At 45.1% G+C, this 27,142-nt stretch overlaps 1 protein-coding gene across 11 annotated transcripts in view; it reads right to left on the minus strand.

The window, feature by feature from the left end:
* ZNF532 (zinc finger protein 532) overlaps positions 1-14,661 on the minus strand; it is a 45,412-nt gene extending 30,751 nt beyond the window's left edge. The window contains exons 1-2 of one of the 11 annotated variants that reach the window (XM_040539961.1): positions 14,379-14,661; positions 11,854-11,963 (exon numbers count right to left, since the gene is read on the minus strand). Coding sequence is in view for 1 of the 11 variants with exons in the window: in XM_040539952.1 (XP_040395886.1) it covers positions 10,696-10,768 (73 nt within the window). In the remaining 10 variants the exon portion in view is untranslated. Of the gene's footprint in view, positions 1-10,695; positions 11,813-11,853; positions 11,964-12,400; positions 12,548-12,779; positions 13,049-13,113; positions 13,237-13,582; positions 13,724-14,378 lie in introns of those variants that run through there. The other 10 variants (XM_040539956.1, XM_040539957.1, XM_040539960.1 and 7 more) reach the window with 10 other exon arrangements.
* Positions 14,662-27,142: the final 12,481 nt, after the last annotated feature.

Raw genomic sequence — 27,142 nt, forward strand, 5'->3', positions numbered from 1 at the left:
AATCCAGTCATTCACAATTTTCACCATTTTATTTCCTACTGAATAATCCGAATCTCTCTTGATGCAACCGGAATGAACTACGTGCGGTTCTATTCACCTATGCTCTTTGCAACAGCACTTTATGCTGAGACCATTACCTCCCTTCAGTCTACTTTTTAGGGTAAACAATACCAGATCCTTAGGGGTTTCTTTTGTTGTTGTTGTTTGTTTGTTTTTCCCCTTTACTGATAACAATTTCCAGATCCCATTCTTTCTGTTCAGCACTGGCCACTATCACTGTTTTTTCCTTCCCATTCCAAAACCCAATAGGTAACTAGAAACTGAAACCTTGCAAATGCTGTGTAAAAGGAAAGCTAACTTTGAGTGTACTTTTCCTTCATAAATCCCACTATCGTATTTGCCTTTTCCACATATGTTTCAAGAATATGCAAAGGTGTGCAAAATGAATCACCTGTAGAGGTCTAAAAAGATCAATTACAGAAGGGGGGGCGGGGAGGGGAAGAACAGATGACCTCCAGAGGTCCCTTCCAACCTCAATCATTCTGTGATTTTGTAATAAAAGGAATCCTGCACTGGCATAATTTCCTTTTTAATCTGTTTATGTTTTTAAGTCTATTCTCGATTTCTTTCAAAAGCTCCACATACAGAACACACACAGGTTTGATACAAAAGTTATTGAGAAACATTCTTTGGTCCAAGCTTTGCAGAAGGTCACACCACCTAAACATAATGGTCCCTTCTAACCTTAAAAGCCATTAAGTTATACCCTGCAAGACAAAAAGAGACAAATGAGCATTTCTGAAATGCAAAGACTTTTATATAATCCATGGATGAAGACTGCAATAATCATTTACCCTACATCAGTGAGAGTATTAACGGAAAAGAACAAGAAATTGAAACCTTTCCAGAATGCCTTCTCTAATTGTCTAATAAAGCACAATAGGGGAAAAAATCCTCCCTGCTCAGTTGTCCCCAAAGAGTAAGTTAGCCTAAACGCACAGTCGTGACTGCTTTGTTCTTGGGACTTTAAACTACTCAGTTTAAAACTGTCTCAGGTATCTGTGTACCACTGTGTCGTCAGCCCTTACCCAGAGTAGATCCCAGGAGACCAGACACATTTATTACATGACACTGAATTACTCACTAGGAGTAACTTGCAAAGGACAGGGCTGCCAATCAGAAGGTGGGCCCACTCAAAAGGAGCCTGGCCGCAGCACAGCTTCGGAAAGGTGCTGTCCTGCTGCCTGCTTCCTCTTGCTTTTCAGCCATCGTAAAGACATTGGAAGAGGAGCTCTGCCAAGATACTCCTTCAAGAGGAATACTTAAAATGTAAGAAAAGCCACTTTGCTAGTTTGAATACTAAGCTACAGTGAACACCACAGATCAAAACATTTCTGTCTTTGGTGACAGAATCTGGCACGGCAGACAAGGACAGAAGACTATCTAGAGCTACCAGTCTGATTGTATCCTTTGTTTCCATGTGGATGCATACCTTATCATAAATGAAGCACGAATTAAGAAAACACACTGAATGTACCATAATGAACGTAACCTGAAAGACAAATGTCTAAAATGAACTTTTTTTTCTGCCCCAGCTATGTTTTATTCACAATGCAAATAATCACAACTGTGGTAACATAACCCAGGCACGAGAACAATTCTGAGTTAAGTCGCTACCTAGGCTGGTAAAAAAAAAAAAGACTGGATATTTAAGTAATAGTTCACCTTGACTGAACTGCAACTTTAACACTCTGCTTACAAATTACTGAGCAGGGGTTGCTGGGTTGTAAGGTACTTGTTAACATCTTTATGAATTAATTTACTTTTATTTATTTATTTAACAAAGAGGAAGAATCACATACACACATAATATTAACGTTACAAAGAAAGTTGTTGTAAGATTTAAGTGAAGAAGTTTCTAGAGACCGAAGCATGTAAATCCACACAAACCCACAAAAACAAAGCCTTAATTGACAGCTTTTCATGATTTGATATACTAATTTGCACTCCAACTGTACATCTATCTATGGATGTGTTTTTGCAGTTACTAAACACACTAAAAAGAACTATAAAATGTTCCTTGTCTAAAACTTCCTCCAATTATATGTAACAGAGTTTCATTAACATTTAACAATAGCAATGAATTAAGTAAAGGCCACTCACACAGTATTTTATCCATGTATCTTTAAGAGCAAAACTACGTAACAGAGGAGACACATTTGTTCTTTACTAAGAAACTTCATTAAGGCTAATTCCAAAATGGGAAAATATCTCAAAAGAATTCAGAGGTCTGAAACTTTAAGCTGAGATCATAAATTTATCCATAGAGAGCACACTGCATAAAGCTGCAACTGTCTTTCAGGCATCCAGACCGATTCCTGCACTCTACCAGAGCACAAGAATGGAGTGGTTTCATCTACATAGGGCACCCAGAACTGCTCTTGACCTTGCAGAGGATCTCTCCCACCCTTCAAACCTGTAAAGCAATCTAAATTAAACAAGAAGGGAGAAAAGGCATGGCAAGTCTTGCTACACAAGTAAACAGAGTTGTAAACCTTGACATTTTATTTTTTTTTTCCTTGTTATTCTAGTATCAATTTAAGACTCAGTATATAAACTATGTTTCCTTCACAATTGCCAGGACTCATTAAAAAGAGAGGAAGGTGGCTTCTACAAACACCTTTCAATAACCCTTCCCCTTAAAGATGAAACTTTGCCTTTTATCTCAGATTGAAATTGACTGACGCCTTGGCTGCCAGACGAGTTGTTGGTCTATTCCTTCTCTGGGCCGACCCAAAGCCTGTAAATACTTCAGAATGGGAAATGAGGCAAGTTCCTGGTTCCCTAGGAAATGGTGATTTTCCAGGAACTGGAATTTCTTTGATAACTGCTTTCTTTGAGAACTGCTGTGAGCAAAGCTCAATGTCTCCCAAGAGACATACAAAGATGAAAAAAAAAAAACACCTCGCATCAAAACGCTGCCATTAAAATTTTCCCTTTTATTGCTAATGACTTTCAAGTGCACTTAACAAAGGAAGATCTTCAGAATTAAACAGAGAAGCAGTCTGCAACACGTCTAACCAAGAATAAGCAAACAAAAAATATTTAAAGAAACAACCTGCAAGACCTCCACCTCCTCAAACATCTTTGTCTGAAATACTTTTTATTTTCTAAATAACAGAAATGAAAATCACATCAATACACGGGACTACTAACTTGAAGCATATATTACTAAACACACTGGATAGATTATACCATAAATTAAATATCCCTAATTTGGGGTGCACTTATATAAAGAGACAGTTCTTAGATGTTCTCTCTCTGTCCACAGTACCATTTCATTTTCAGATGGTGGTTGCACTTTGTAAACTCCTTTTACTTCCCTTGGACTAACTCCATTTCCTGCCTCTCCACCCAGCTGTCTGCTGATTGTTACCAGGAGAATGTCACGAAAAGCCTGCCACATTTGCAATGGAATTTGAATTACTTTATGAAAAATAATAATTTTAAAAGGTTCTTTAAAAATTTCAGCATTACTTTCCTGATTATCCACTGATAAAAGAGAAAAGGGAAAAAAAATGGATATGTCCAACAGGAATTGTACAGCTAGAAGGCCATAGTGCACTGAGAAATGATGCTTCTGGATTCTGTTTTTTGACGGTGGGTGACTGGACTTCTGGTAAGACTACCAGTGAGTCTTAAGACCAGAAGATAAAGGACTCTGAGACTTGTACGGATATCCTTGCTTCATGGTTTCCATCAGTCTCTCTGGGGATAAAGTCCACTGTTAGGTGCACATCATTATCTTGACGAAATGTAAGGTCTGAATTAAATCCTGGAGGAGACACAAAGATCATTTTGTTTGCCTGTTCAAAGCATTTGCTCGTGATGCTAATTTTTTCTTTCTTTGGAAATGCATCTCCCGAATAAGGGCTTCCTATGAACAGCATGGAGAAAACGGCCCAGGTTTCAGCCAAAGGAAGATACTGCTTTGCTGTTCCACTGTCTTATTCTCCCAGTTAGCCTTTTCACTCATCTGGTAACACATTCCAGTGAAGCACTCGCTTGGTAATTATGTCAAAACAAGAACCCCTCTGTGAGAACTCTACCGTCAGTGCGACAGTAAGCAAGCAGGACAAGAATCTGCTGCCTTACCCATAAGGAATAGTTACATCCTTGTAAACCTTTTGGCGCTGTCATATCCTAGCTGTTAAAATGGAAAACCTAAGGATGCATGCAAGGGTTTTCTAAGGCTGATTCCAGAAAAATGGGAGAACATGGGCAAGACGGAGTACATCTGAAAGCTCCTATTCTACTGTTATAGATTCAAGATAACATTTTGAAATACAGCTTTCTTACAGTGACTTTGCAGAGATGTGAGGAAGGCTCAAACGTGATGACATAAATAGCAACTGAAGAAACATTAGGGCCTAGAAGCAAATAGCTGCTTCTGAAGGATTAAAGGCAGTTTTGTTTTACTATAGGGAATTTTCGTTGCTCCTCCTCAAGCCCTGTATCTGTGCTGGTTCCAGGTGGAGGGATTCTAGCCATATGAGAAAAAACAAACAAACCTACCTTTTCACGCACTCTGCTGAGGGGAAAAAAACACAGAAGAAAATATTTTTACTCAGTTACTAAATATGATCCATCTTACAATTGGGCTTTAGGACTGTTGGAGATGGGGCACATTATTCTCCACAAGACAGACCAAGCTGTCTTTAAATTGCTGCAGAAATTAAAAGGTACTTTTTGGTGTAAACCTAAGCAACTGCAAGCAGTCAGACTTTTGGGGGAAGTTACCACTGTAATGAAGGCAGGAAAACAGAGTGATCTGCCAGCTCCCACACAGGTTATAGCTCCAAACTGCTCAAAACACTGATTTTGTCTGTCAGGTACGAGAACAATTTAAGCTTTTCAGACCCAGCACTGACAAATAATCCAACTGCCTTTCCAGTACTTACCCAATGAACATTCTCTTTGCATTAATGTTTCTAGCAACATATTCTTAATCACAAGCATTGTCTAACATACTCAATTTTTATTCTTTTGTTCATCATTAACCTTTAAAAAAACTGAAGTTTTCCTTCTTGACACACACTCTTGCCCATCCAACTCTTCATTTCTCAACCACAAATCCAATGGCACCACGCAATTGTTTTAACTGCCTGTACCAGCCTTGTCCTTTCTGCTGTATTAAATTCCCAACTTTTGTCTTCAAATCCCACATGACCATCTACACAGACTGTATGTCTCCGTGCTCCTGCTCAAATACGCAACTTAAGCTTCTTTCAGCAACAAATCTGTTCACTATTTAAGGAAAAAAAAGAAAAGAAAAGTTAATTTTCATCTACCTATGGAACTCATGTTCCTGTGACTACACTCCTTTAATTTCCCTAAACACTTCCTACCGTTTTTACTTCAGTTTGTATAACGTACAGTTGTGGACTGTTCTCTCTCTAGGGCAGACACATTTCCTTTTGTACATTCTTTAAAGAAAATTAGCATGCTTTTCAGTACCATGAAACAACAGCACTGAGAAAGCATTTTTGGTGTCTACTACATGGTAATGCCTAGTCTCTGTACGAAGATTTATGGAACGGCAATAGCAAAATAATAATTATTTATAAATTCCCAGTTAGACACGGTATTCCAGAACAAATATCTGATAATCTGGTGTAATTATTCTGCTTTCAAATGCAAGTAATGACACCTATATAGCAACACATTCACTCTGGAACAAAACGCATACACAGAGAGTAATACCAGCCTCACCTGCACGAAAATATATATTTTTTATTTTTGTATCATTATGCCAAGAAATTTCATCATACAGAGAAGACTTAAGTGATTCAACCAGAATTACAGTAATATATCCTAACCTTAGGCAAATATTAGCCTGACACACAAATTTAAGCAGCTCATTAGTTATCCGACATATATTAGCAATGATAATTGACTAACACTTTTGACTAGTTTGAAAGCTAACTATCTAAGAAGAGACAAAAGCAATATGCTAGTTCAACCACCAAAACTTTTCCAGGAAACGAGAACCACATCTCAAATCATGACTCAGTGTGGTTTGAAATACTCAGCAGGCAAGAAGGATATGCAAGAGGCCACTTTAACCACAATCTGCAATGCTGATCATATTCACATAAAATACAGGCTCCTTTTGGTTTATCAAGGATCCCATGACTTGTTAGTATTGAAAAAAATCAGGCAGATTCTTACTTCCAAAAATAAAACTTTCATAACAGGCAGCTGTTGTGCCAGTCCTTAGCTTTCTGACCATCTTTTTGAAGTACTGGTGTGTTTTACAGTTAACATTTATACCAAGCAATCTGATATTTCAACATTATGCACAGTAGCTCCCTTACAAAAGGAAAATCCTACTCGTCTCCACATACAACCTTCAATGAGTAAGATAAATTTGAATTTGCACTTCTGGTTTTCTAAGAGAACAGTCTACCAATTTTATTACTTCCTCTTCCTCTTCTTCAGAAAAGCTTGGGAAGGCAAGTAGTATCAACATATTTCAAGTATTAACATTTTTTTTTAAATTTATCAACAGCAACTGTTGATAGTTTCAGAAAAATTTAAAGATTTATTCTTTACTAGCCCCTAGAAGTTTCCAACAGCCATTTCACAGAAGTACAGAATAACTGAGGTTGAAAGGGACCTCTGGAACTCCAACTTCTCTGCTCAAATCAGAGTCAGCTACAGCTCAAGACATTGTCCAGTCAGGCTGTCAGTATTTCTGAAGATGGAGACTCCAAAACCTCTCAGGGCAACATGTTCCAGTGTCTGACCACTCTCACCATAAAGGTTTTAAACCAGTAATGAGCATCCAGACCTACCTTGCCCTATTACCCAATTATGACACTTGCCCTATTACCCAATTATGGCAGTATCTAAACACATCTTTAGCATCCTCCATCAAATGGAAGCAAGTTATGGAAGCTTTTTGAAACACTGCCCATAAACTGTTGATCTGGAGCACAATCCCAGCTCCCAGCACTATCATGTAGAACATTTTGGAACTGGGACAAGGTAAGATGCTACACAATACCCAGCCAGTACCTGTGATTTATACGGCTGTCTCTGCACCCTTCACAATAAACTGCTCTGCCCTTATAAAATGTGCCATTCAAGCACGTGTATCCACTAGTCAAAGGCACAACTTTACTATAATAAAATGATTAAATGAAGTATTTTGGTTTTCAACAGAAGTTATTTCTACCAACTTAGAGAAATGTAGATGTTACCATACATTGCCAAAAGCGTACAGACAGAAGCAGATGGCACAACTCAGTATACATAATGGTTTTTCTTTAGTTTTCTGAAACTATAATTAGCTATATGCAGTCAGGTCCTAACCAAAACAACTCTGGGGAAATGTCCACATTCTCCTCTCTTTTATCCCCAACCCCTGAGCAACTGCAGGCATGTGGTTTCAAGCAAAGACCATCGCTGGCTATGGAAGCCTTGCTTAGCAGCACTGGAGCTAGTTCAGGCTTCTTGATTTTGTTTCTCAAAACTTTGGGCACAATTTGCAAATGTATACAGTGTAACAGGAGAAAGTCAGATTTGGTACTTTAAAGGAAAATTCTGAAATTTGAAGCGTAGAAAGAAAATGCTTCCACAACAGACAGTACCAGTTCACATTTGACTTTGATCTAATTTCATGCAAGTTGTTCAATAAAGACACTTTAAACAAATCTGGATGCCTTAAGGAGGAAAATAACTAGAACATCAATCCTTCTCAACCATTAATCCAAAATATTGTCCAGTACTGTATGCAAAAGATGTTAATTTGTAATAACCGCTAACATACTTACAAAATGATAAAAAAAAAGATTCCTCCATTCACTCTACTTTTGTTTGCCTAGTTCTAGACTATCACTGAGGCCTGTTAATCCGCACACAGGCTGCAAGAGCTGTGTTAAACTGGCGACTGCTGAAAGCAAACAAGTAGTAAAGCACTAAAGTCAATGTGTCACCAAGCATATTCTGTTGATTTGTACAAAAGTTCAGTTTGGTTGCAATTGTTTACAGTATTTTTAACTTTTCAATTCTGGAGTGTCTTTCACAAAAAATGTGGAAGCTCAAAATCACAGACAGCAGAAATGAAAGCAACCGTAACAAATTACAGTTGGGATAGCAGAACATGAAGTTATGGAAAAATCACACACACAAAAAAAACCTGAATGGGACTTGTGCAATTGCACAATGTTCACAGCACATTGCCAAAAACCTGGCATAGAGACAGACCTACATTGCATGTGTATGCACATTGTCTTTTCCCAGTAAACAAAATTATGTGGGAGTCCCCAGAGGCCATGAGGATGATACTTATCTCCACATACAGAATGCAGATGCACTTGCAGCCAGAATGAAGTTTGAAAACTTACACTGCCATTTGCAGTTGACTCGTGCAGGTAGAACTTTTAGGAATACAAGATCTCTGCAGAAGAGTCTCTTATTCAGTCTTTAACACGAGGTATGGCAAAGCCTTATCAAACCAACAAGTCAGGTGTTTATTCTCAAAAGCAGCCTGAGTTGCTTTACAATTATAAGAATGTTACCACATTCTTTCAAAACATATCCGTTCCTATAACTGGCTATCTAAGAGTGGCTAATCGACTTCGTCCTCTTTTCTACTCTATCCTGCACCTGAATACAATCCTATATATCTTACCTTTTAAAATTCTAGTCTTTTTTCCCCCAATAGGTATAATTAAGTAAAGACAGGCTTTAGAGTTTTTATTCATTTTCTTATGCAAAATCCAACTTTTTTTTTCCACAGCCAAAATAAAATCCCTTGTAATTTACAACTCCTTGGAAGCCTCATCTTGCAGTCTAACTACTGATTTTTTGAACTTTTTTTGTTTTTTTTCAAAACAGGTTATCTCAAGTTCTCCTCTTTGAGTAGGTCAGTACAGGAAGGGAAAGAGAAGAGCCATCTTCTGAAGTCTAGCCAATGTCTCCTCGCACACTGCCACTGAAACACCTCTAGCAGAGTCTGAAGAGAACCACATGCAATGGGTTCAAAGTTCACTATTACCAGCCTCTGGTTGGCAAAAAGAAAGGGAGTATTTCAACACGGAGGCAGGTTATCTCTTTTCCCACACCACAGGGAGCTGAACAGACCATCTCTATCTACAGCTGTCCAAATAAAAACTACTTAAATTTGCAAAGAGATCCTGTTAAAGTTTTGGGCCTCATAACTTCCTGAATTTCTTTTAAAATTAAGATGAATTAATAAAAAGCAGGTAGGTCCTCAAACCATTATTTTTGTATGCCATTTAAAATGGTTTAGTTTTATAATTCTATATGTAAAGTGGGCTGGTACAGTAACGTGACTAGAGTGGATGTACAACAATAACGTGAATTCTGAGATTCTCAGTCTGGAATCACAGAATCATCTAGGTCGGAAAAGACCTTCAAGATCATGAACTCCAACCATCAGCCTGACCTACTGAGTCCCATCGCTAAATCACGTCATTTAATCAACTCTGAATCACGTTCTAAATTACACTTGCTTCCTGCCCATTTCCTTTAATTTTTTAAGTGGATGTCAATTTCTGCTTGAGAACTGCGTGAAGCAGCTCCAGACAACCCCAGTGAGAGCGCTCCAAGTCAGGCAGGGCCTGCCTGGGCAACACTAGCAACGAACAGGCCCTAAAACATTAGGGTCAACTTTTTTTTTTTTTTTAAACATCCATTCCCAGCAATCTGTGTGCATATTTATATTTTATCACACATTCATACTTCCAAGAAAAACAAACCTAGTTAATTAATTCAAAAGAGACTTGGAATTTGATAAGTCATTACCCCTGTTCTCAAGATCAAATTCCCGAGACAAGCCTCAACGGAAGATGAGCTCATGATTGTTGAGACAGAGGACCAACCCTCAAACATTAAGCAGCATTTTCTGCTGAGAAGCTGGCCTATGTGCAAAATCAAAATCACCTGGTGAAGAGCATTTGCAAACATTTTTAGTCTAAAGAAAAAAAAAAAACAACTCACCAAGAATACTGCAGACTCCAACACCTATTCAGGTTTCTTATCTTACAGCCTACAAAAGTCCCCGCAAATTCAAATCCTTTGCTAAAAATAAAAATTCATAGTACAGATCTTGTTTAAAAATCCGAATAAAACAGATACGTTGAATCTGGTGACCATTCAAGTACTTAAAACTTTAAGGACCTTTCTATTCTGGTTGAGGGAAAAAAAATCTAAAAGGTGCTCTCATGTTACATGCATTTTAGCTGACACTTGGAAAAAGCATGCATTAAGAGCAGCGACAGATACTATTCCTATCATGCAACAAGAATTCATGTTTGTAAGCATAATTTTGCTACAGATGTCTACAGTCAAATATATACAGAACCTCTGCATACAAATTACAGAAAAAGATGGACACAAATCAGCACAGTGATGTTAGGCATTTTGCTCTACCACACAAGCTACTTACTGCCCTATCAAATCTGAGAAACAATACATTGCAGCTGCATTAAAAACCACAGAAACATTAATTTCAAGCTAAACATCGGCATGCTACTTCCACTTTTCTACAACTAATATCTAAGTATCTTATGTAATCCGCTGCAGTCAGAAATAAAAAAGGTTCTCTTGTATTTGTCACACTCTGATGCAGGCACCCTGCCTATCATCAGCCACCATAACACTTACCCAATATCCACAATCTCTCAAGGCTTTTAAGACTGTCTACTTTATTCTGCTGAACAGAGGAAAAAAGCATCATTTCACACTAGACCAGAACATTTTCACCATTTTGCCTCCATATTTATCTTGATTGTAGATTACCAAACCAGCTAACACAGCCAAGGCTGGTCAGATTTTTTTAAAATAACACTGCATAAGATTCTAGAGCTGCTGATTTCCTGTTATAGGAAGTAACAGCTCTGGCAAAAGAATCCCCAAAGCAAAATGTTTAGTGTTCCAATGTGCAAGCTCTAACAGCCTTTGTTCTTCCCTTTGCTATATTCATTACTGCTTTCTTCTCTCTCCCCCTCTCCCCCTCTCTGAATCCTCCAGCATTCACTATAAGATGCAAACGCCAGCTCAAACCTAAGTACACATTTATTTTTTAGATGAAAAACAAATAAGTAAATAAAAAATCCTATCCATTATCCATTGCTTTGAGTTAAAAGTAGTCATCCCTCAGGAGCTGATGCACTGCCCATCCGGTTTCCTATTCTTATTTCATTACTGCACAGTATTATAATTCATGCAACTAATAATCCACTGGAGCTCCATCAGATCTCTAAAATACATCTTTCCACTTGGCTGCTGCAAAATTCTCCCTGGGTTACAACAGTAAGAAACACCATGCTTACTATTTATTTTATATGTTTTTTTTTCCCGTGTCGGATATATTAAGTACATGTTTAACACTGAAGACCTCAATTCAGAAATAAACATCAGGTTACTCACATATGTCCAAACAAGCAACCTTTAAATAATTAGACGGAGAATTCTGAATGTGCAGTGCTGCAAAGCAGCACAGAACGGTTCACTGCCATGTGGTCCACAATTTATGATTGTCACTCAGAGGCCTATCCTTTATCACCACATTGTGAAAAACGTCTATCTGGATATAAGATATTTAAATGAAAATACTGTATTTAGCTAAGGTATCGGTAAGACTTTACAAACAATAGCTTTAATCCTATTAAACCTGGAGGTTAACAGTATTTCTTTACTAACACTTAAACCATTGTCTCTTTTACTAATGTGCCAAGTGTGCAATCAGGAGCCAGATTTACTTTTCATATACAAATACCTTCGTACTATTGTTATATTCATACCCAAAACACCGCATCTCACCTTGTGAACCTTGACCTTTGAAAGATTTTTTTAGCCAATGCTCAGTTACTGCCACAGATGCATTACCTCTGCAAATATGAAAGGGTTAAAGGCAGCCCCAATCAATAGGCCTACAAGGAGAAAAAAAAAAGGGAGAAACGAGTATGCCTTACAGCATCTTTGCAATGCTTTTATGCACAATTCTACAACAATATCGTTTCCTTTTGGCCTTTCAGAAAGGCACAGACCCCCCCCCCAACGTCTCCTAAAGCAGAAAACCACAAGACAGCACCCTGTAAATAAAACAGCATGCAAACCAGCATTCTTCAGTCACAAGCACAACTACAATTACAAATCATTCAATCAATTTTATTTAGTTTAGTTTTAAAATAGACTGCATAACCAGTGTCCCACCCTTGCAAAGCAAAAATATTTTAATAAGGGTCATAAATCTCAGCTCTTGCCCATTCCTTAAGCATAAAAAGGCACAAAAAGCCAAAGTAATCTCAGTTACTGCAAATATGTACATTTATATACAGAATCCTTTATGACTACATTAGCCACATACCAGTGCTGTGTGTCTAAAGTGTGCATTCACATACTGTTTTGGGATGGTATCTTTCTGCAAGCTCCTCTGCTTTTGGCTGCCATGAAGGGAGGAAGCTATCCCACTGTAGCAGCTCAGTGACTGCATTGTGTTCAGGAGCTGATCTGCCTCAAACCAGTTCCAGCCGGTTCTGGTCACCCTACATAAAAAGCTATGGCAACCCTCGCTGAGTTGCCAACAAGTCCCTGGAATTGCAGGGGCTCTGCTTTCTGTGGCGGTGGGGCCGACTGCAGCCGGTCCCCCTGCTCCCGCCGTGCCCGAGCCCGTGCCCGGCCGGCCCGCGCGGCCCCTTGCTCCCCAGTGCCGCCCCACGCGCCCCTTCCTCTCCTCCCCCACTTACCTCCCACAACCTGGCTGAAAGCTGTGAGTGTGTGCGTGCCTGTCTGTAGCTAACAAAGAGACCGCAATAAAAATCCTCACAGGATCTCTCTTGCAGCACCAGGCAGGCTCGGCCACAGCACTGGGAGACGGGCTGCTAACCAAGGGCTGCTCCCCCTCCCCGCTCCCCACGGCACACGGGTGGCTGCAGCTCGGCGGCACATCTGCCCCCTCATGCCCACGGCTGATGGGGGTCTGCGCCCGCCCGCCCCACTGCTCGCTGCATCTGGGGCCGCTCGAGTGGCATTCTCCCTGCTCCGTACTGCATTAACTACAAAGATTACCCACACACGCACCTCCCTCCCCTCAAGAAATCCATTTCCGCAGCAGCGAGATGTCTGCAAAACAGTTCCTTTGCCCCCTCCTAACAGCACCGAGTTGGCTGCTGAGCCGATTTTTTTTTTCTTTGCTGTTCAGCTTCTTCTTGAGGCACCGAAACGAAGGCTGCGGACCCACGCCCCAGCACCCCCCAGCTCCCACAGCCGCAGCCGTGGGAGGCCGGGGCCCACCCCGCAAAGATGGCTGCTGGCCGCAGCCCTGCGCTGCGTCCCACGGCTGCCTTGGGCCCACGCCTCGCCGTGGCACGGCTCCCCATGGTGCCAGCCTCCTTCCAGAGGAGGGCCCTGCGCCCGCCTTTGCCCGACGCAGCGCTGCTCGTGGCCCGTGCCCCCCGCTTTCTCTGCCACCCGGGGCCTTTCCTCCTGCGAGGCTGACAGCTGCCTCAGGTCCAGGCATTGTTCACCCCGCTCCTGTTTGGCTACTCACCCTTGCACTGGCACAACCCGTAACTACCTCCTGCTACGTGCCAAGCCCCATCCTCGCCGGGATGTGCCGTGGGACGGCTCTTCGGCAAGGCTTTTTCCTCCAAGGAGCTGCCACGCCAGGCTACAGCACCTAGCCCCTATCTCTCTCCAGGCTGCACCTGCAACTGTTAGCAGAGGTCCTGGGCACAACCCGCACCCCCCTTCCCCTGCGGAGAGGGCCGAGAGCTGGCACCTTCTCCGCATCCCTCACCCCACCCCACCCCGGGGAACGCTGCCACGTTCTGCCGCTGCCTCGGCCCCTCTGCTCCGCACAGGCGGCCCCAGGCGGCCCTCCCTCGGCCCCACAGCCCGGGCGCGCTGCCCCCGCCTCTGCGGCCTCTGCGGCCGCCGCGGCCCCGGGCACCTCGCACACGGACCGCGGCCCCCTCCCTTCGCCCGCGCCGCCGCCCCCGCCCCTCGCCGGGCCCGCTGGCTGCCCGGCCCGGCCCGGCCCGGCCCGGCGCCGAGCCCGTGGCGGGGGAGCGGCCCGCTCCGCGCGGGGCAGCCCGGGGAGGGGAGTCCGCGGCTCCTCGGGCGGCCGGCGGGCGGGGACGGGGGGGCGAGGCGCCGGCGGGGCGGCCAGCGGGCCAGACGGATCCCGCCGGCAGAGCCGGGCCGGGCCGCGCCGAGCAGGGCAGGCCCCGCAGGCCGCTCCCCGCAGCCTGCCCGCGGCGGGGCCTGCGCGCAGGCGGTGCGGGAGCCGGGCCGGGAGGAGGCGACCCCCCCGCATGCAAACTCCGCACCCCATGCAAACACACCTGCTGCGGCCCGCGGCTGCTCCGGCCGGGGCCTCAGGCGGGCATGGCTAGGGTCCGCGCCGCCCCGGCCGCCTGCGGAGGGGCCTGGCCGGGAGACGGCGGAGCATAATGGCAGAGAGGCTCTGCGGGACTGCGGGAAGGCGGGGGTGGGGGTGCCTCGGCTCGCACAGATGGGGGAGACGCTCCCGTGTGATTCCTGTGAAACGGCTCCCTGGAGCGTGCCGGGGGCGGGGAGGGCTGCCGCGGCCTCCGGCGCTCAGCGGGCAGGCTCCGGGCCGGGGCCGGGGCCGGGGCCGGGGCCGGGGCCGGGGCCGAGGCCGAGGCCGGGCGGGAGGCGCCGGGCAGGTCGCGGCCTCCCGCCGCCGGCACGCGCCGAGGCGAGGCGGTCACGGAGCCCGTCCCGGGCGGCGACGGGACCGGGGTCGGGGCCGAGCCCGAGCCCTCCCCGCGATAAGGCCGCGGCCGGGCCGGGGCAGGCCCGGGCCCCGCCGTGCCCGCGGGCAGCTCCGGGCGCGCCCGCAGCGCCGCAGCCGCCGACCTGGAGCCGCGGAGTCCCGCCGGGCCGGGCCGGGCCGCGGCGCTCTCAGCGGCTGCCCACGGGGCTGCGCTGCCCGCGCGTCCCCGGCCTGCGGCTGGCGGACGGCCCGGGGCGAAGGAGCGGCCCGGCCCGGCCCGCGCTCGGCCGCCCGCGGCGCCGCCGCTCGGCCCTTGTGCCCCCGGGCTTAGGGAGCGCGCCCTGCCCGGCCGCACGCCGCGGGCGTCCCTCGCACGCCGGCCCCGTGCCCGGCGGAGCGCGCAGCACCTGCGGGCCCCCCGCCTGCTGGCGGCGGCGAGCCATTTCTGCGCGCTCCTGCACGCAGCGGAGCACAGCCCGCAACTGTCCTGTGCTGGTGCTGTTGCGTCTCACAGTAACAAAGATTAGCACGAGTTTACGCAGCCCCTCCTGAAGACGGCCTGTGTTTTTTGGCTGCCATCTCTGTGACAAGCTGCTTTTCGTTTGCTGCAAGGCAGCTTGACGTCACTCCATTGTTGCGATTTTTAATTAAAATGAAATTTTCATCAAAATGAAGTTTTCTCTCTTTCTGTCATTTTTACAAGTGTGAAGCATGATTCCCGGAATTTAAAGTTTCACGTGTGAATTGCTTTATTGAATGATAGCAATGGCTATAAGTGCAGTGAATCAGTAACACCCATATCAAGTTTATGATATAAATTGACTTTTTATAGACTATATAAATAACTACATATCCTATTTGAAACAATGGTGTTGTATTAACACCTCTTAAAAGCCCGTCGGTAATGCAGCAAGTCACCAAGAGCTACTGCACTGTTCCTAAAGCAGCCTCTTATGGGAAGATGCCCTGCCAGAAGCTCTGTTTACAGGCATTATTGGCTGGGCTGCTCGCACCCCAGCAGGTGGGACTTCATCAATTCTAGCTTGTTTCCAGTCTTAACCAAAACCCCAGCAAATTGCTACATTACCAGCTGTGCAATTGGCGAGTCCAACAAGTTTGTAGGATTTGAATATCATAAATTGATAAATTATATTAAAAATAAATAGATTTGTGTTCTGCACTAGTTACAACGTTCAGGAAGAGCCACAAAATTCAGCTCGCACAAGCCTAGGGCTCGTTCTGCAAGTGACTTGTAGAACCAGACTGTAATACTTCTAACATTTTTTTTCCCTGATTAACCAATAAACTGATAAAGAGGTGAAAAATACAGTCTGTTTTCTTACACCGGATTTCTGTGGTCTCCTTGCATAATAGTATAAAGAAGAAGGCGGCTGCTACTACTACTTTTATGTTAATATCTAAAACGTTAATTGATTTCACAGTTTATACATGGCATAAAGGTCCCTGTGTGTGCAGTCTTTCAGACAGATCTACTTGTTTTCTTTCCAACCAGGTGTCTTTGACAGCTCCGTGGAAGAAAAAGTCTGTCACCCAAAATATTTAACTCTCAAATAATAAAATTAAGAGAATTTAAAGTATCGTTTACAAGCAGTGCCGAGCTGATGGCCCTTCTCCAATGGCCTTTTTGTTCAAGCACACAAAATAAGAGAAAATTGCAATGCAAGTGTCCCCACAGTACCATTTTGTTTTGTGAGGCTTCAGCACTTTTTTCAGCATGTTGACCATGCATTGTAGATCTGAGGGAGAGTCCCCAGCTCACCTCAAGAACATCATGCCTCTGCAGGAAAAGCTTTTTCAGTTGGCTGCCGGGGGCAGCAGGTGATTTTAGGTTACTGTGGCATTTCCAGAGGTGGTACCTGGAGCCCCTCTGTCGTGCCTCTGCGGCTGGTCTGTACAGGGACATAACCTGGGCGGTCAGAGAGGAGAGGCTCGGTTACCCACTTTGCTCAGTTCCTACCTTGAAACTTCCACCCAAAAGTCCTTCCTCTCACTGCGCTTTGTCATCCTGCAATGGTACAGTGCCATGGTCCCTCTGCGGTGGGGAAGGAAGGGGAAGACCCCCAGCATGGCTCAGAGGAGGGAGAGGGGCTCCGAGAGCCCAAGCTATCAGAGGTGAGGGGCTCTGGCTGCAGGTAGCATTGACATCTAGATTAGAGTAAGACTTGATCTGCTGCTGCGGGTGATGAGTGTCTGGAACAGAGGTCCCATTCTCTTCCTCTGCAGACACCATGCCACAGAATCCTTAGAACCATTGGTGAAAGAAATTCTATTTTCTCTTGATGCTGCAGTGAATGCTGAAGCTGTGTGCAATAACAACTTCTTTATTATCTAACTTTGTAAAGGTTGTAGGGCTCTTGAAATACATAAAACCTGGTGTATTATTTCCACTTTCTGTATTGGAAGCAGTTTTAATTTTATCAAATATAAATAGCATGAAATATAGCTTTTACACATCACAAATGTAATGGGTCCAAAGATGATTTTGCAGGTGGATTTACACAATAAAGATAAAATCAATTTGCATTTTTTTTAAATGTCAGAATAAATGATGCCCTTTTCTTGTGCTCTTCCAGTTTTGTTTGTTGTTTTAGTCAGTAACAAAACATTTCCCTCCTGGCTAGTGAAACATTCTTACTTTAACCAAGAAGGGTAGAATATAAATTCCATATTTTCAATCCTAAATTTATTTTCTTTCTAATAGTTCTACAACATTTGGCAAAAACATAATACTATCTATCACTTCAGTTGCTTTTTCAGGTTTTCAGCTTAAAGTTTCCTGTAGCATATTATCCCCAAGAGCACAGCAAAAAACTACATTTCTTGTTGTATGATACATATATTTTCCTTTTGTCGCTGCTTAGAATGCAATGGCACTACTTTTCATTAAGGACTATACTTAAACATTTAGTATTAAATGGTGGCACCAAGCTGCCGGAGCTCCAGGAGCATTTGGACAATGCTCTCAGACACGGCGTCTGATTTTTGGGTGGTCCTGTGTGGAGACAGGAGTTGGGCTCGATGGTCCTTGTGGGTCCCTTCCGACTTGGGATATTCTACGATTCTATGACTTTCTGTTTGGCTAGCTTCCGGTACACCAGCACCGTAAAAGCCAAAATTGCCATGTACCACGTCTTTCGGGTGCCATGGCACCTTGCCACCTCGGAGGCTCCTGCACTGATGCAGGGCTTAGGCTCAGCCTTACCTCACCCTCCCTCCAGACTCCCGGAGCTACCAGGCGGAGGCCACCGGCCAGCCCCAGGGTGACTTCGAGTCCCGACCCGGTGCCCAGGCCACCTTGTGTCTGCTGTCCAGTTCCAGGGCTGATGTGGGTTTTATTCAAAGCAGACATGAGCAATTTTCCTTCAAATAGATGCGCGCTATAGTGTGTGGTCTCAAGCATCTTCTCAGCCAGAAAAAAGGATTTTGCTCAAAATACACGCATACCTAAGAACCCCTATTGCACATATACAGTGACAAAACAAAACAAAACAAAAAACAGTCATTTAAGGGTAAAACATGACAGTGAAAGGGGTGGGGGTGCCTGTGTGCGGGCAGGAGCTGGGTGATCCAAGTGATTTGCCAGCAGCACAGGAGAGCACTGCAGAAGGCCTGGGTTTTCCCAGCTATCGCCTCACAGACTCGATCCTCCACCTGTGTTACCAGCAAATTACACAACGGGACCACATGCAAATTATAAAATGCAAGACTAATGGATTTTCCCATGAGCACTATGGTCTTTTCCGCTTACTAACACCTTCCAAATGCTGGGCCAGAAACCCCTCAGTCAGCTTTCTCTTCAGGCATTAGCCACCTGCATGATTAACATCCAGTACAACGAAGCTCATCAGCATAGGACATTGAAAAATGTCTGTTTTGTTCCCTTAACATGCCATATGTATGGTTTTTTTCCTCCCTTCTCCTGATATTTATTCAAGTATACGAGGATTATTTCTGAATTATTCATCATACAATATCTGATTAGACTGTGGCTGTGCTGGCTCCCACTGCTTAATGAATGAGCCATTAGCCTTTTGCAGATGGTGCTATCAACAGCTATTTGAATGCTGTATGTTCACCTGCATTTACCCAGCCCTGTGAGGAAAAGGCTGGAGCTTAACACAGGGCAAGAGAGAGTTTTACTGTAGCAGTATTAAAGTGTCAGGTTCAGCACTCCCTGGCTCGCCCTCCTTGCTGTTGCCCTGCTAACAGCATACTCAGAGGACCTGGCTGCTGTCCTGTGGGTCTGGGCAGGCTTAGCAATGCTGGGTGTGTTCACCCCTCTGCATCTAAGCCCTGCAGACTGCAATGCCACCACGGCTACGGCTGTTTCTACCCTGCTTTCCCACTGTCTTCGTGGACGAGGATGCCACCAGCAGCTTAGCCTGGCTGTGGTTGCTGATTTTGAGCAGCTCATTATGTTCTTCCTACAACTGAAGCAAAAATAAAAGTAAAAATAAAGGAGGCTTGCTGATTTGCAGCCTGCACAGCCTGTGAGCCTTTCAAGCAACCCCGAACTTTCACTGCTGGTGCCTGCTATCTCCTGCTGGAGGAAGGACATCTGATTCATCACCACCAAAGCCTACAGAAGATGAGTCAAGGTTATACAAATTCCATTTAGCTTGTATAATAACACTACTTGCTGTACTGAAGACATCCTTTTCTGTTGCCATAAAGATCTCTACTGAACAAAACCCTAACCGCACAGCAATGAGCAGTCTGTCACCCAGACTGGGGTTGCAGCACTTGTGCAACCTATTTGTTGGTGGTCGGGGGGTCTCAGCCCTGGGGCGGCGTGCGGCAGAGGGAAGGGGGCTGTTGAGGAAAGCGAACAAAAACGCATTGTCAGAAAAATGTCTCGGGCTTATCAGGATGTGTGAAAAGCCTTCCAAGAGCAGTGATGATGGACACCCAAACCCTATGATGAGACAAATAAAAAGCAGAAATAACTTTGATCAAAATTGTTGATAAGATATGGGAGAAGTGCATGTGCACTTCACATTAAACTCAGCCTGTATTGATTTAAAACTCAACCCAGAATATTTAAAATATTGGCAAGCTCATATTTATGACAAACAGCTAATAAAAACCAAATTCAATTAAATCCCCCAAACCCAATGCCCCAAGCCTCTTCAAAGCTTTGCTCTTTTACACATCCTTTTTCCTTAGGAATCATTTTAAAGAAATATTATTTTTACAAATGGTTAGGAGACATAAATTCCTTGAAATGCTGTACTGGCTTTTGAGAGCTCTGTTTAATTTACCACCCATGGCACAAGGTTGGAAAATGATCCCTCCATAGGAAAGACAGTTACTATTATCACCATTTCCATTTCCTTAATATTTCAACTCTTGCTACCTCTTCTGTGAGTCTGCTGCCTGACGGTACTGAATAACTTGCACACGTGGCAGCTGAGCTGGCTCCTGTGCCAGGTCTCACGGGAAACACATTGTGAGCAAACGTAAGCCCAGCAATTTCAACAACACCTGCTTTGTCCTGAGTTACAGACACCAGGAGGTTACAAGGAAGACCTACAGCCTCTCTGTAGGGTCACCGTTATACCAATGGTGAGCTCACTGTGGGAAATAATTCATGTGTCTGCACTGTGCACTGTTTAGTGTTTCTGTCACAGTGCGAGGTGGGAGCTGAAGAATGCTCGTGGAGTGCCACAGGGCAATGCCAAGCCCGGTGTGTGTGCAAACAAACAGCAAAATATATGCAGCTGAGGGGCAGCACCTCAGTACTGCCATCTGACCGCTTGCTCGCTCGGGTGGTCTCTGGCCAGGGCATTTCCCTTGCCCTCGGTGCTTCCTTGGATGGTGCCAGCACCTTGGGACCTGGCTGGCCTGTGGCACGGTGCAGGCGCCTGGTGCTGGTGGCTGGGGACTGGGTCTCAAATCACATTGCAGTCAGTCTTGAAAATAACCTGATGGGGGCATGCACGTGCCAGCTGAGGGGATCAAGGAAAAAGAAATGCCAGGGAAGTGCACAGAAATGTGCTCATCAGGTTTCAGAATGGTCTTATTCACTTATGGAATAGAAAAAACATTTCTCCAATGGCATCCCGACTTCCCAAGATGTCAGAAGAAGCCACACAATAGGTAAAGGAGAAAAAAAGAAGCAGAGTACCATCTGAGGACACTAAGGACACGCTGAGCCCGTGGCTGCCCAGAGGCAGGGGGCCAGACTTAGGACTGCACTGCTTCTGTGTCGTGCCTGGGCCAGAAAACGGCAGCGACCTCGCAGCTATGGCACGAGCAGAGCTGAGTGGTGCTGAGCATGCATGCACTCAAGGTGAGAGCTGGGGCTGGCTGTGGGCGTCGAGCAGCCCAGCACCCCTGGAAGGACGGGGCTGTTCTTGCATCCCCCACGAGCCCGAGGCCATGGGCATGGCGTGGCCGTATTCCTGCCCCGCTGAGCTCCTCACGGGTGCTCCCTGGCCCTGCCCAAACCTGCCAGTACACGCATGATGCTGAGCTCATGCAAGCTCAGGCCATCAGCATCCCCATGCGCAGGGACGCACGGTGCACTGTGACACCCTGGCAGTGCTGCCTTACCTGCACGCCAAAAACACGGGTGTGCAAGCTGCACACACACATAGACACACACACGTACGTATGCACGCTTATGTAGCGTGTCTCACGCTGCACGCTCACAAATAGGAACCCAAAATCTTAGGTTTGCTAGCTCTTACCACTACACCGTACGTACCCATCGCAAGGTCCTGAGCCTTCTTCCGAGGAGTTTTCTGGAGCAGAAGGATGGGCCAGGGAGCAACCCTGTCCCCAAACGCTGTCCTGTTGAGGGTTTTAGAAGTCCATATCAGAGCTAAATGGTCAACTACAGTTGAAAACAAGGCAAATTTATTTTTGTAAAAATTTCCAAGGAAAACAAAAAGTCTGCAGCCATTATCTGGAGGGACATTAAGGAAGGTTGCAGGTTTGCAGAATTATACAACAGGAAACCAATAGTATTAATAGCTCTTTGGCTTTCTTCCACTACCGAGAGTCCAAGGTCTGCTGCACACATTCCTCTAGCTCAAGCAACACCTGCTGTCTTAGCAGTTAACTCATTGCTGGGCTTTGGCATTACCTGCACGTGCACACGCTGTCCTAGGTAACTTTGCCTGTATTAGCATGGTGAGAGGGAGGGAGGTTGTACTCCACTGGAAACACCTGCTTCCTGCCTGCTGAGTGTCGTGCAGTCCTACAGCAGTCTTAAAAATACCCAACAACCTAAATCACCAAAAATATTGTAAAACACATCTAGGGTAGGGAAGCACTTCTACTTTCATAACATGTCACCTCATAGCATGCCACACCACTAATTTATGTGCCCAGCACTGGAAATGCCCCTCTCTCATTTGACATAAAGGGGGCAGAAGAGGCAGGGGGATCAAGGCCCACAGAAGAGGGAGGGGATGAGCCAGAGGACCCCAAACACAGACCCAGCCCAGAGGTTTCGGTACCCAGGGCAGCCCATGCTCATCACTTTATCAGCCTTCTTTGAGATGGATCAGCAGTCCCTGGTGGCTCTCCCTTCTTTGTGCAGAGTGGCAGGTGGTGAGGCCATTTCGGTTTGTCTCACACAAAAGAAACAAACACAGGGCAGTTATCTCACTGGAAGGGGTCCCCAGGTGACAGCACGTTCCCGTGGGATGGCGAGGGGGCCAGCTGCATGCCCCCACCCCGGCTGCCTCCCACTTGAAGGAGTGTTTTTCCATGCAGCAGGTCGGCCGAGCGTTATCCGTCAGTGAGGCATCCCTTGCTGTCACTGGCGACAATACTCGGTCTGACTGCACCTGCTGCAGCCCCGATTAGATTGTGTTTAATGTCAGGCTGTTTGGGGAGATTATGAGCAGTTTGTGGGCATCGGCTCCTCCAGCATGTGCACGCATTGTCTGCGGGCCTAATCCACTGCTTCAGACCTGGAGTATCTTGCCTCTTTGTCCGTTCTCCTCTCAGAAACTGCTGCCTCAGAAGTTACACTCCCACGCAGCCGCTGCTCCCACCAGCACCTGCCCACATCCCAGGGCTTCATTGTGCCTGGGGCCTGGCAGTGCTGCTGCTGTCCCAGCATTGCCTCCTCATCCCCCTCCAAGGTCCTGGTCCCACAGCAGGACCTCCTTTACACAGCTTCTGAGCGTAATCGAAGTTTGCAGAAACACTCCCTAGATAGCACAGCCTCACTGGCCCCATACTGGAAGTTTGCATCCTCTCACAGAGGAAGAAGAAACCAGCCGCTCGCCCGGCGGATGGAAGCGCAGGCCGGGGCCGGAGCGCGGCTCTGCAGAAGAACGTTGACACCTGGTGGCTAACGCAGCCAACTGCTCAGGTGGCCACCGGGGGCCCTGGGGCCGCCCCCAGACTGCGCCAAAGGAACTTGAGCGATGGAACAAAATAATTAAAGAAAATATCAAAGCTTTACTGGCATTAACCATGTGTTATCCTGTATGTTCATGTGTGAGAGAGGGACGACAGAAACAGAGCTTCTGTCAGTGAGTCTTTAAAGAGCTGTCCTCAGCCTCTGCAGGCACGCTGTGTTCAACAAGTATGCATACAGATTGGAGCCTTAGGCATCAAGAAACCCACATCTAGGAGTGAATAGCTAATGACTAAAATATTGCTGTAGGCTTCCTTCATGACAAAAAGTATCATTTGTTTCTTTTGAGCCACTGTGCTACATTTTCCATAAATAATCTTACCTGCAGTGTTCCTACATCAACCGAAGGAAAACCTGCCAGTCTCACGGGCAACAAACCGCATTAACTAACTGAAGTCCTGATCCTGAGCCCAACCGCACAGGCTGGCCAATGTCATGCAATTCAACCAGCTTCACTTTCAGAACAGGGTGGCTGCAATGGTCCCTGGGAGGGCAAAACACATGGATCGTACTAGCACATTAAAAGCAAAGAAAAGAGAGTTATATGACTCCTTTGTCCTGTTAGGAATCCATGTGTATCCTCATCCACCTAGGGACAATGTGAAATTTCAGGATCTGTTTGTAGAAAGTCCCTCTGACATGAGAAAGGATTTGAACTTGTTCTTTCATTTGTACCACACCTTCCTCCTCCTTCAAAGGCTCCGAGACAAACTTAACTTGCTTCATCAACAGGCGCCCAGGCTGAAGGCTGTTGAATTCCAAAGACAGACAGAGAACGGCCAGCATTAGAAATAGACCAGGTGAGGGGCATTGCTAATGAAGGGATTAGAGCTCAAATGGGGAGGTAGAGCACAAGCTTCCCAGGATCCCATCACCCTAGATGAGTCCTGCACCTCTGTGTTCAGGTTACACGTGTGCAGGAGTGCCTACGCCACGAGACAGACCCTTGTGGGCCTCCTGGATGCCATCTGCAGGGCCTGAGGTGGAAGATGAAGAGATTTCCCTCAATGTCCCTGGCCAGCAAGAGCTGGTGCCAGGTCAGAACAACCTCTCCAGAAAAGGGGATGAGCCTCACAGCCAAATGCATGGCAGCGGATGGAGTCTCCTCTGGCACGTTGCACGGAGCAATGACTTTGAGCCTAACTGATGCTTCAAGGGGAGTATGAAGCCAAAAAGTAACTTGTTGAAATCATACTGAAAATTAAACAGCCGAATAAAAAATTGCTATGAAAACACACAGACTGTGAGATGGTCTACTGAGCTCCTACCCCAAAGGTTCAACCATCTGTCAGGCTTGCAGCACTCACCCTCACAGTAAAACGGGGACAAAAACCATCTATGAGAGGCTTTGGAGGCGGGGGGCTGTCAGGGAGAGCACGGCCAGGGTCCGTGCTGGGGGTTCACCCAAGCCAGGTGCTGCCTGCACCCACAGGCGCCGACCCACAAGCCCCACAAGCAGTGGGCAGAAGCAAGGCTTTTGGCAGGGTTTGCTATGAACCTCTTGTCATGTTGGAAGAGAAAATAAACTCACCACCCTGCCCTTACCCTTTTGTCCACTAAAGATTAGTAGAAATCATTCTGCTAGCAAGTTATTGACTTGTGATAATAATAGACGGATAAACAGCAAAACCTGATTTAAACTCTGGTTAGGCTGTTGCACTGACAAGACAAGTGCAAATGCCTCGATATAATCTTTGCAAGCAGAGAAATTGTTTTGACCCGTTCTGAAAGCCTCTCTCTGCCGTCCTTTTATGGGAACAATACAAATAATTATACAGGCCTGGTATGCAAGAAATAGCTTGGTTTCAAATAAGGGAAAAATTTACATTTTGCACTACATGAATACAAATAATAATCCAGGTAGCAAAGACAACTGCTCAGCATCATTGCTCTGCTCACTACATTTTTTATTGCTTCTCTTCTTAGAGTTGTCCAAAAACGTCCATCTTACATAATTAAAATAAATTCCAGCTTGTGATACATCAACATTCTAATTATACCTTTTAAACCTTTTAAATACCATAGCTTGGACATCTTCAGATCTAGGAGGCAGATGGAGTTTAACAGGAAATATTACATCAACAGATGCCACTACCTAGTTATCTTTGTTCAGTCTAGGAATAAATTGAAGGGTAAGGCATGGAAACATGTTTTCTTATAGGGCCACCATCTGCTAATTTGAGAAGCTGCTATCACTGATGACTCAGTATCATTTGTGTTTGTAAAAGTATTACTAATATAATTCTCAAGATAGCTATTATTATATATTAACTTTATCATAACAATTGATTAACACCAAGATGACTGCTGTAAGAAAATGTTGCAATAAGAAAAATGGATGGGTCTAAAAGTAAAATAACTTTGAGCAGAATTAATTGAGAAAGGGCACTTATTTCTCATGGGGATCTTCAGAAAACAAACTTTTTTTTCCTTCCTTTTTTTTTTTTTTTTCTGTCATATTCTGTTAGGAAAGGAAAATTTAGAACTTCCAGCCTGAGCTTCCAGGAGGGAACCGAAACACATATTTGATTTTGAGCTGGCAGACGGATAATGAAGTAGCTTCAAATCATCACCTTTGCTTTCCATTGCACTCTGTGTGCACCAAGTACATGCACCAGCCTTCCTGTCTTCAGGAATTATGTTCAAAGAACAAAAGGAAAGAAAAAGAGATGCCCTGATAGTCTCAAGCTTTTTTTATTTTTTTCCCCAAAAAACTTCTGAGTGGGGAACGTTACTAAAGCTGACAGTGCTCTGCAAAGTTTTGGCTTCAGTGAATCTGTATTTTAGGGAGTCAAAGAAAGGGAGAAAGGGCTGACTGGAAACAAACAAACAAACAAACAAACAAACCCTCCAGTTCACCATATAATGCTTGTATTTGGGAAACCAAGCATTGAATATTAACTTATTTTCAGCTTTAAAACATCCGTTTCAAAATAAACATTTGTTTTTTCTTGGCAAACTTGTTTGTGATAACTTAAGCAGCCACCTCCTCAGACCTCTTCTTTGAAAGGATGATAGTTTATAGAAGTCTGTGCTGATTGCATGATGTACCTGGTAGAATTATTTCATTTCAGTACAGTGCAGAGTCTAAATAAGTGAATGTGTCATTTCCTTCTGATTTCATTGCCAAGGGCGACAGGTGTGGCAGGACACGGCCCTGGCCTCACGTTGGGCAGGTGAGCTCCTGACAGGACTCTACCCACACCAGCAGCCATACACATATCTGCTCACCTGCTACAGAGCGCAGGGCTGCACCCGTTAACCAGCTGTGAATTCAGTCCAGTAAAAGATCGTATGCTTGCAGGGACACAGCACTATATGTTCTATGAAAAGAGAGGGCCTGTTGCAACCGCACACAACAAAAGCAGCTCCTGCCTCAGAGGGCTCCAACGTTACGTGGGCCACCTGGTCCTGGCACCCCAAGGCCCTGGCTGGCATTCTGAGACAGCACCGCATCCACAGACCTCTGCTCCATGGCACTTAGCAGAGCTGGAAAGAGAATTCTTGCTTTCGGTGTACGATTAGAATATCAGAATAATTTCACAATTGAAATTATTCCCCTATGAAGCAAATTATATTGCGTGATCCAAATCTGGGGACCAAAATCTGCTAGAACAGTTTTGCAACACAGCAAAGCCAAGAGCGCTATCTTAAGGTAACATGTAGCAGTGTTTAATTTATCTACCACGCAAGGTATCTGCATCTATTTGCATTTTAAGTTGTAGGAATATTTAGATGCCAATTGCTCTTAAGAATAGTGGGATATTAAATTATACATTCCTATACATATACATATATACATATAATTTTGGAACCAGCAAAGTAACCAGTTTCAACTTCAGTAAAAGAGTCTGAATTTGTCTGATTTATTGGTATGGTTTAGGGAAGTGTTTTAATAGTAATAACTTTCTCACATGAGAGCTAAAATAAAAAGGCTGTATGCTAAGTAGAAATTGCACTCTGCAAGT

The sequence above is a fragment of the Cygnus olor genome, chromosome Z, assembly GCF_009769625.2.
Source record: "Cygnus olor isolate bCygOlo1 chromosome Z, bCygOlo1.pri.v2, whole genome shotgun sequence".
Taxonomy (NCBI): Eukaryota; Metazoa; Chordata; class Aves; order Anseriformes; family Anatidae; genus Cygnus; species Cygnus olor.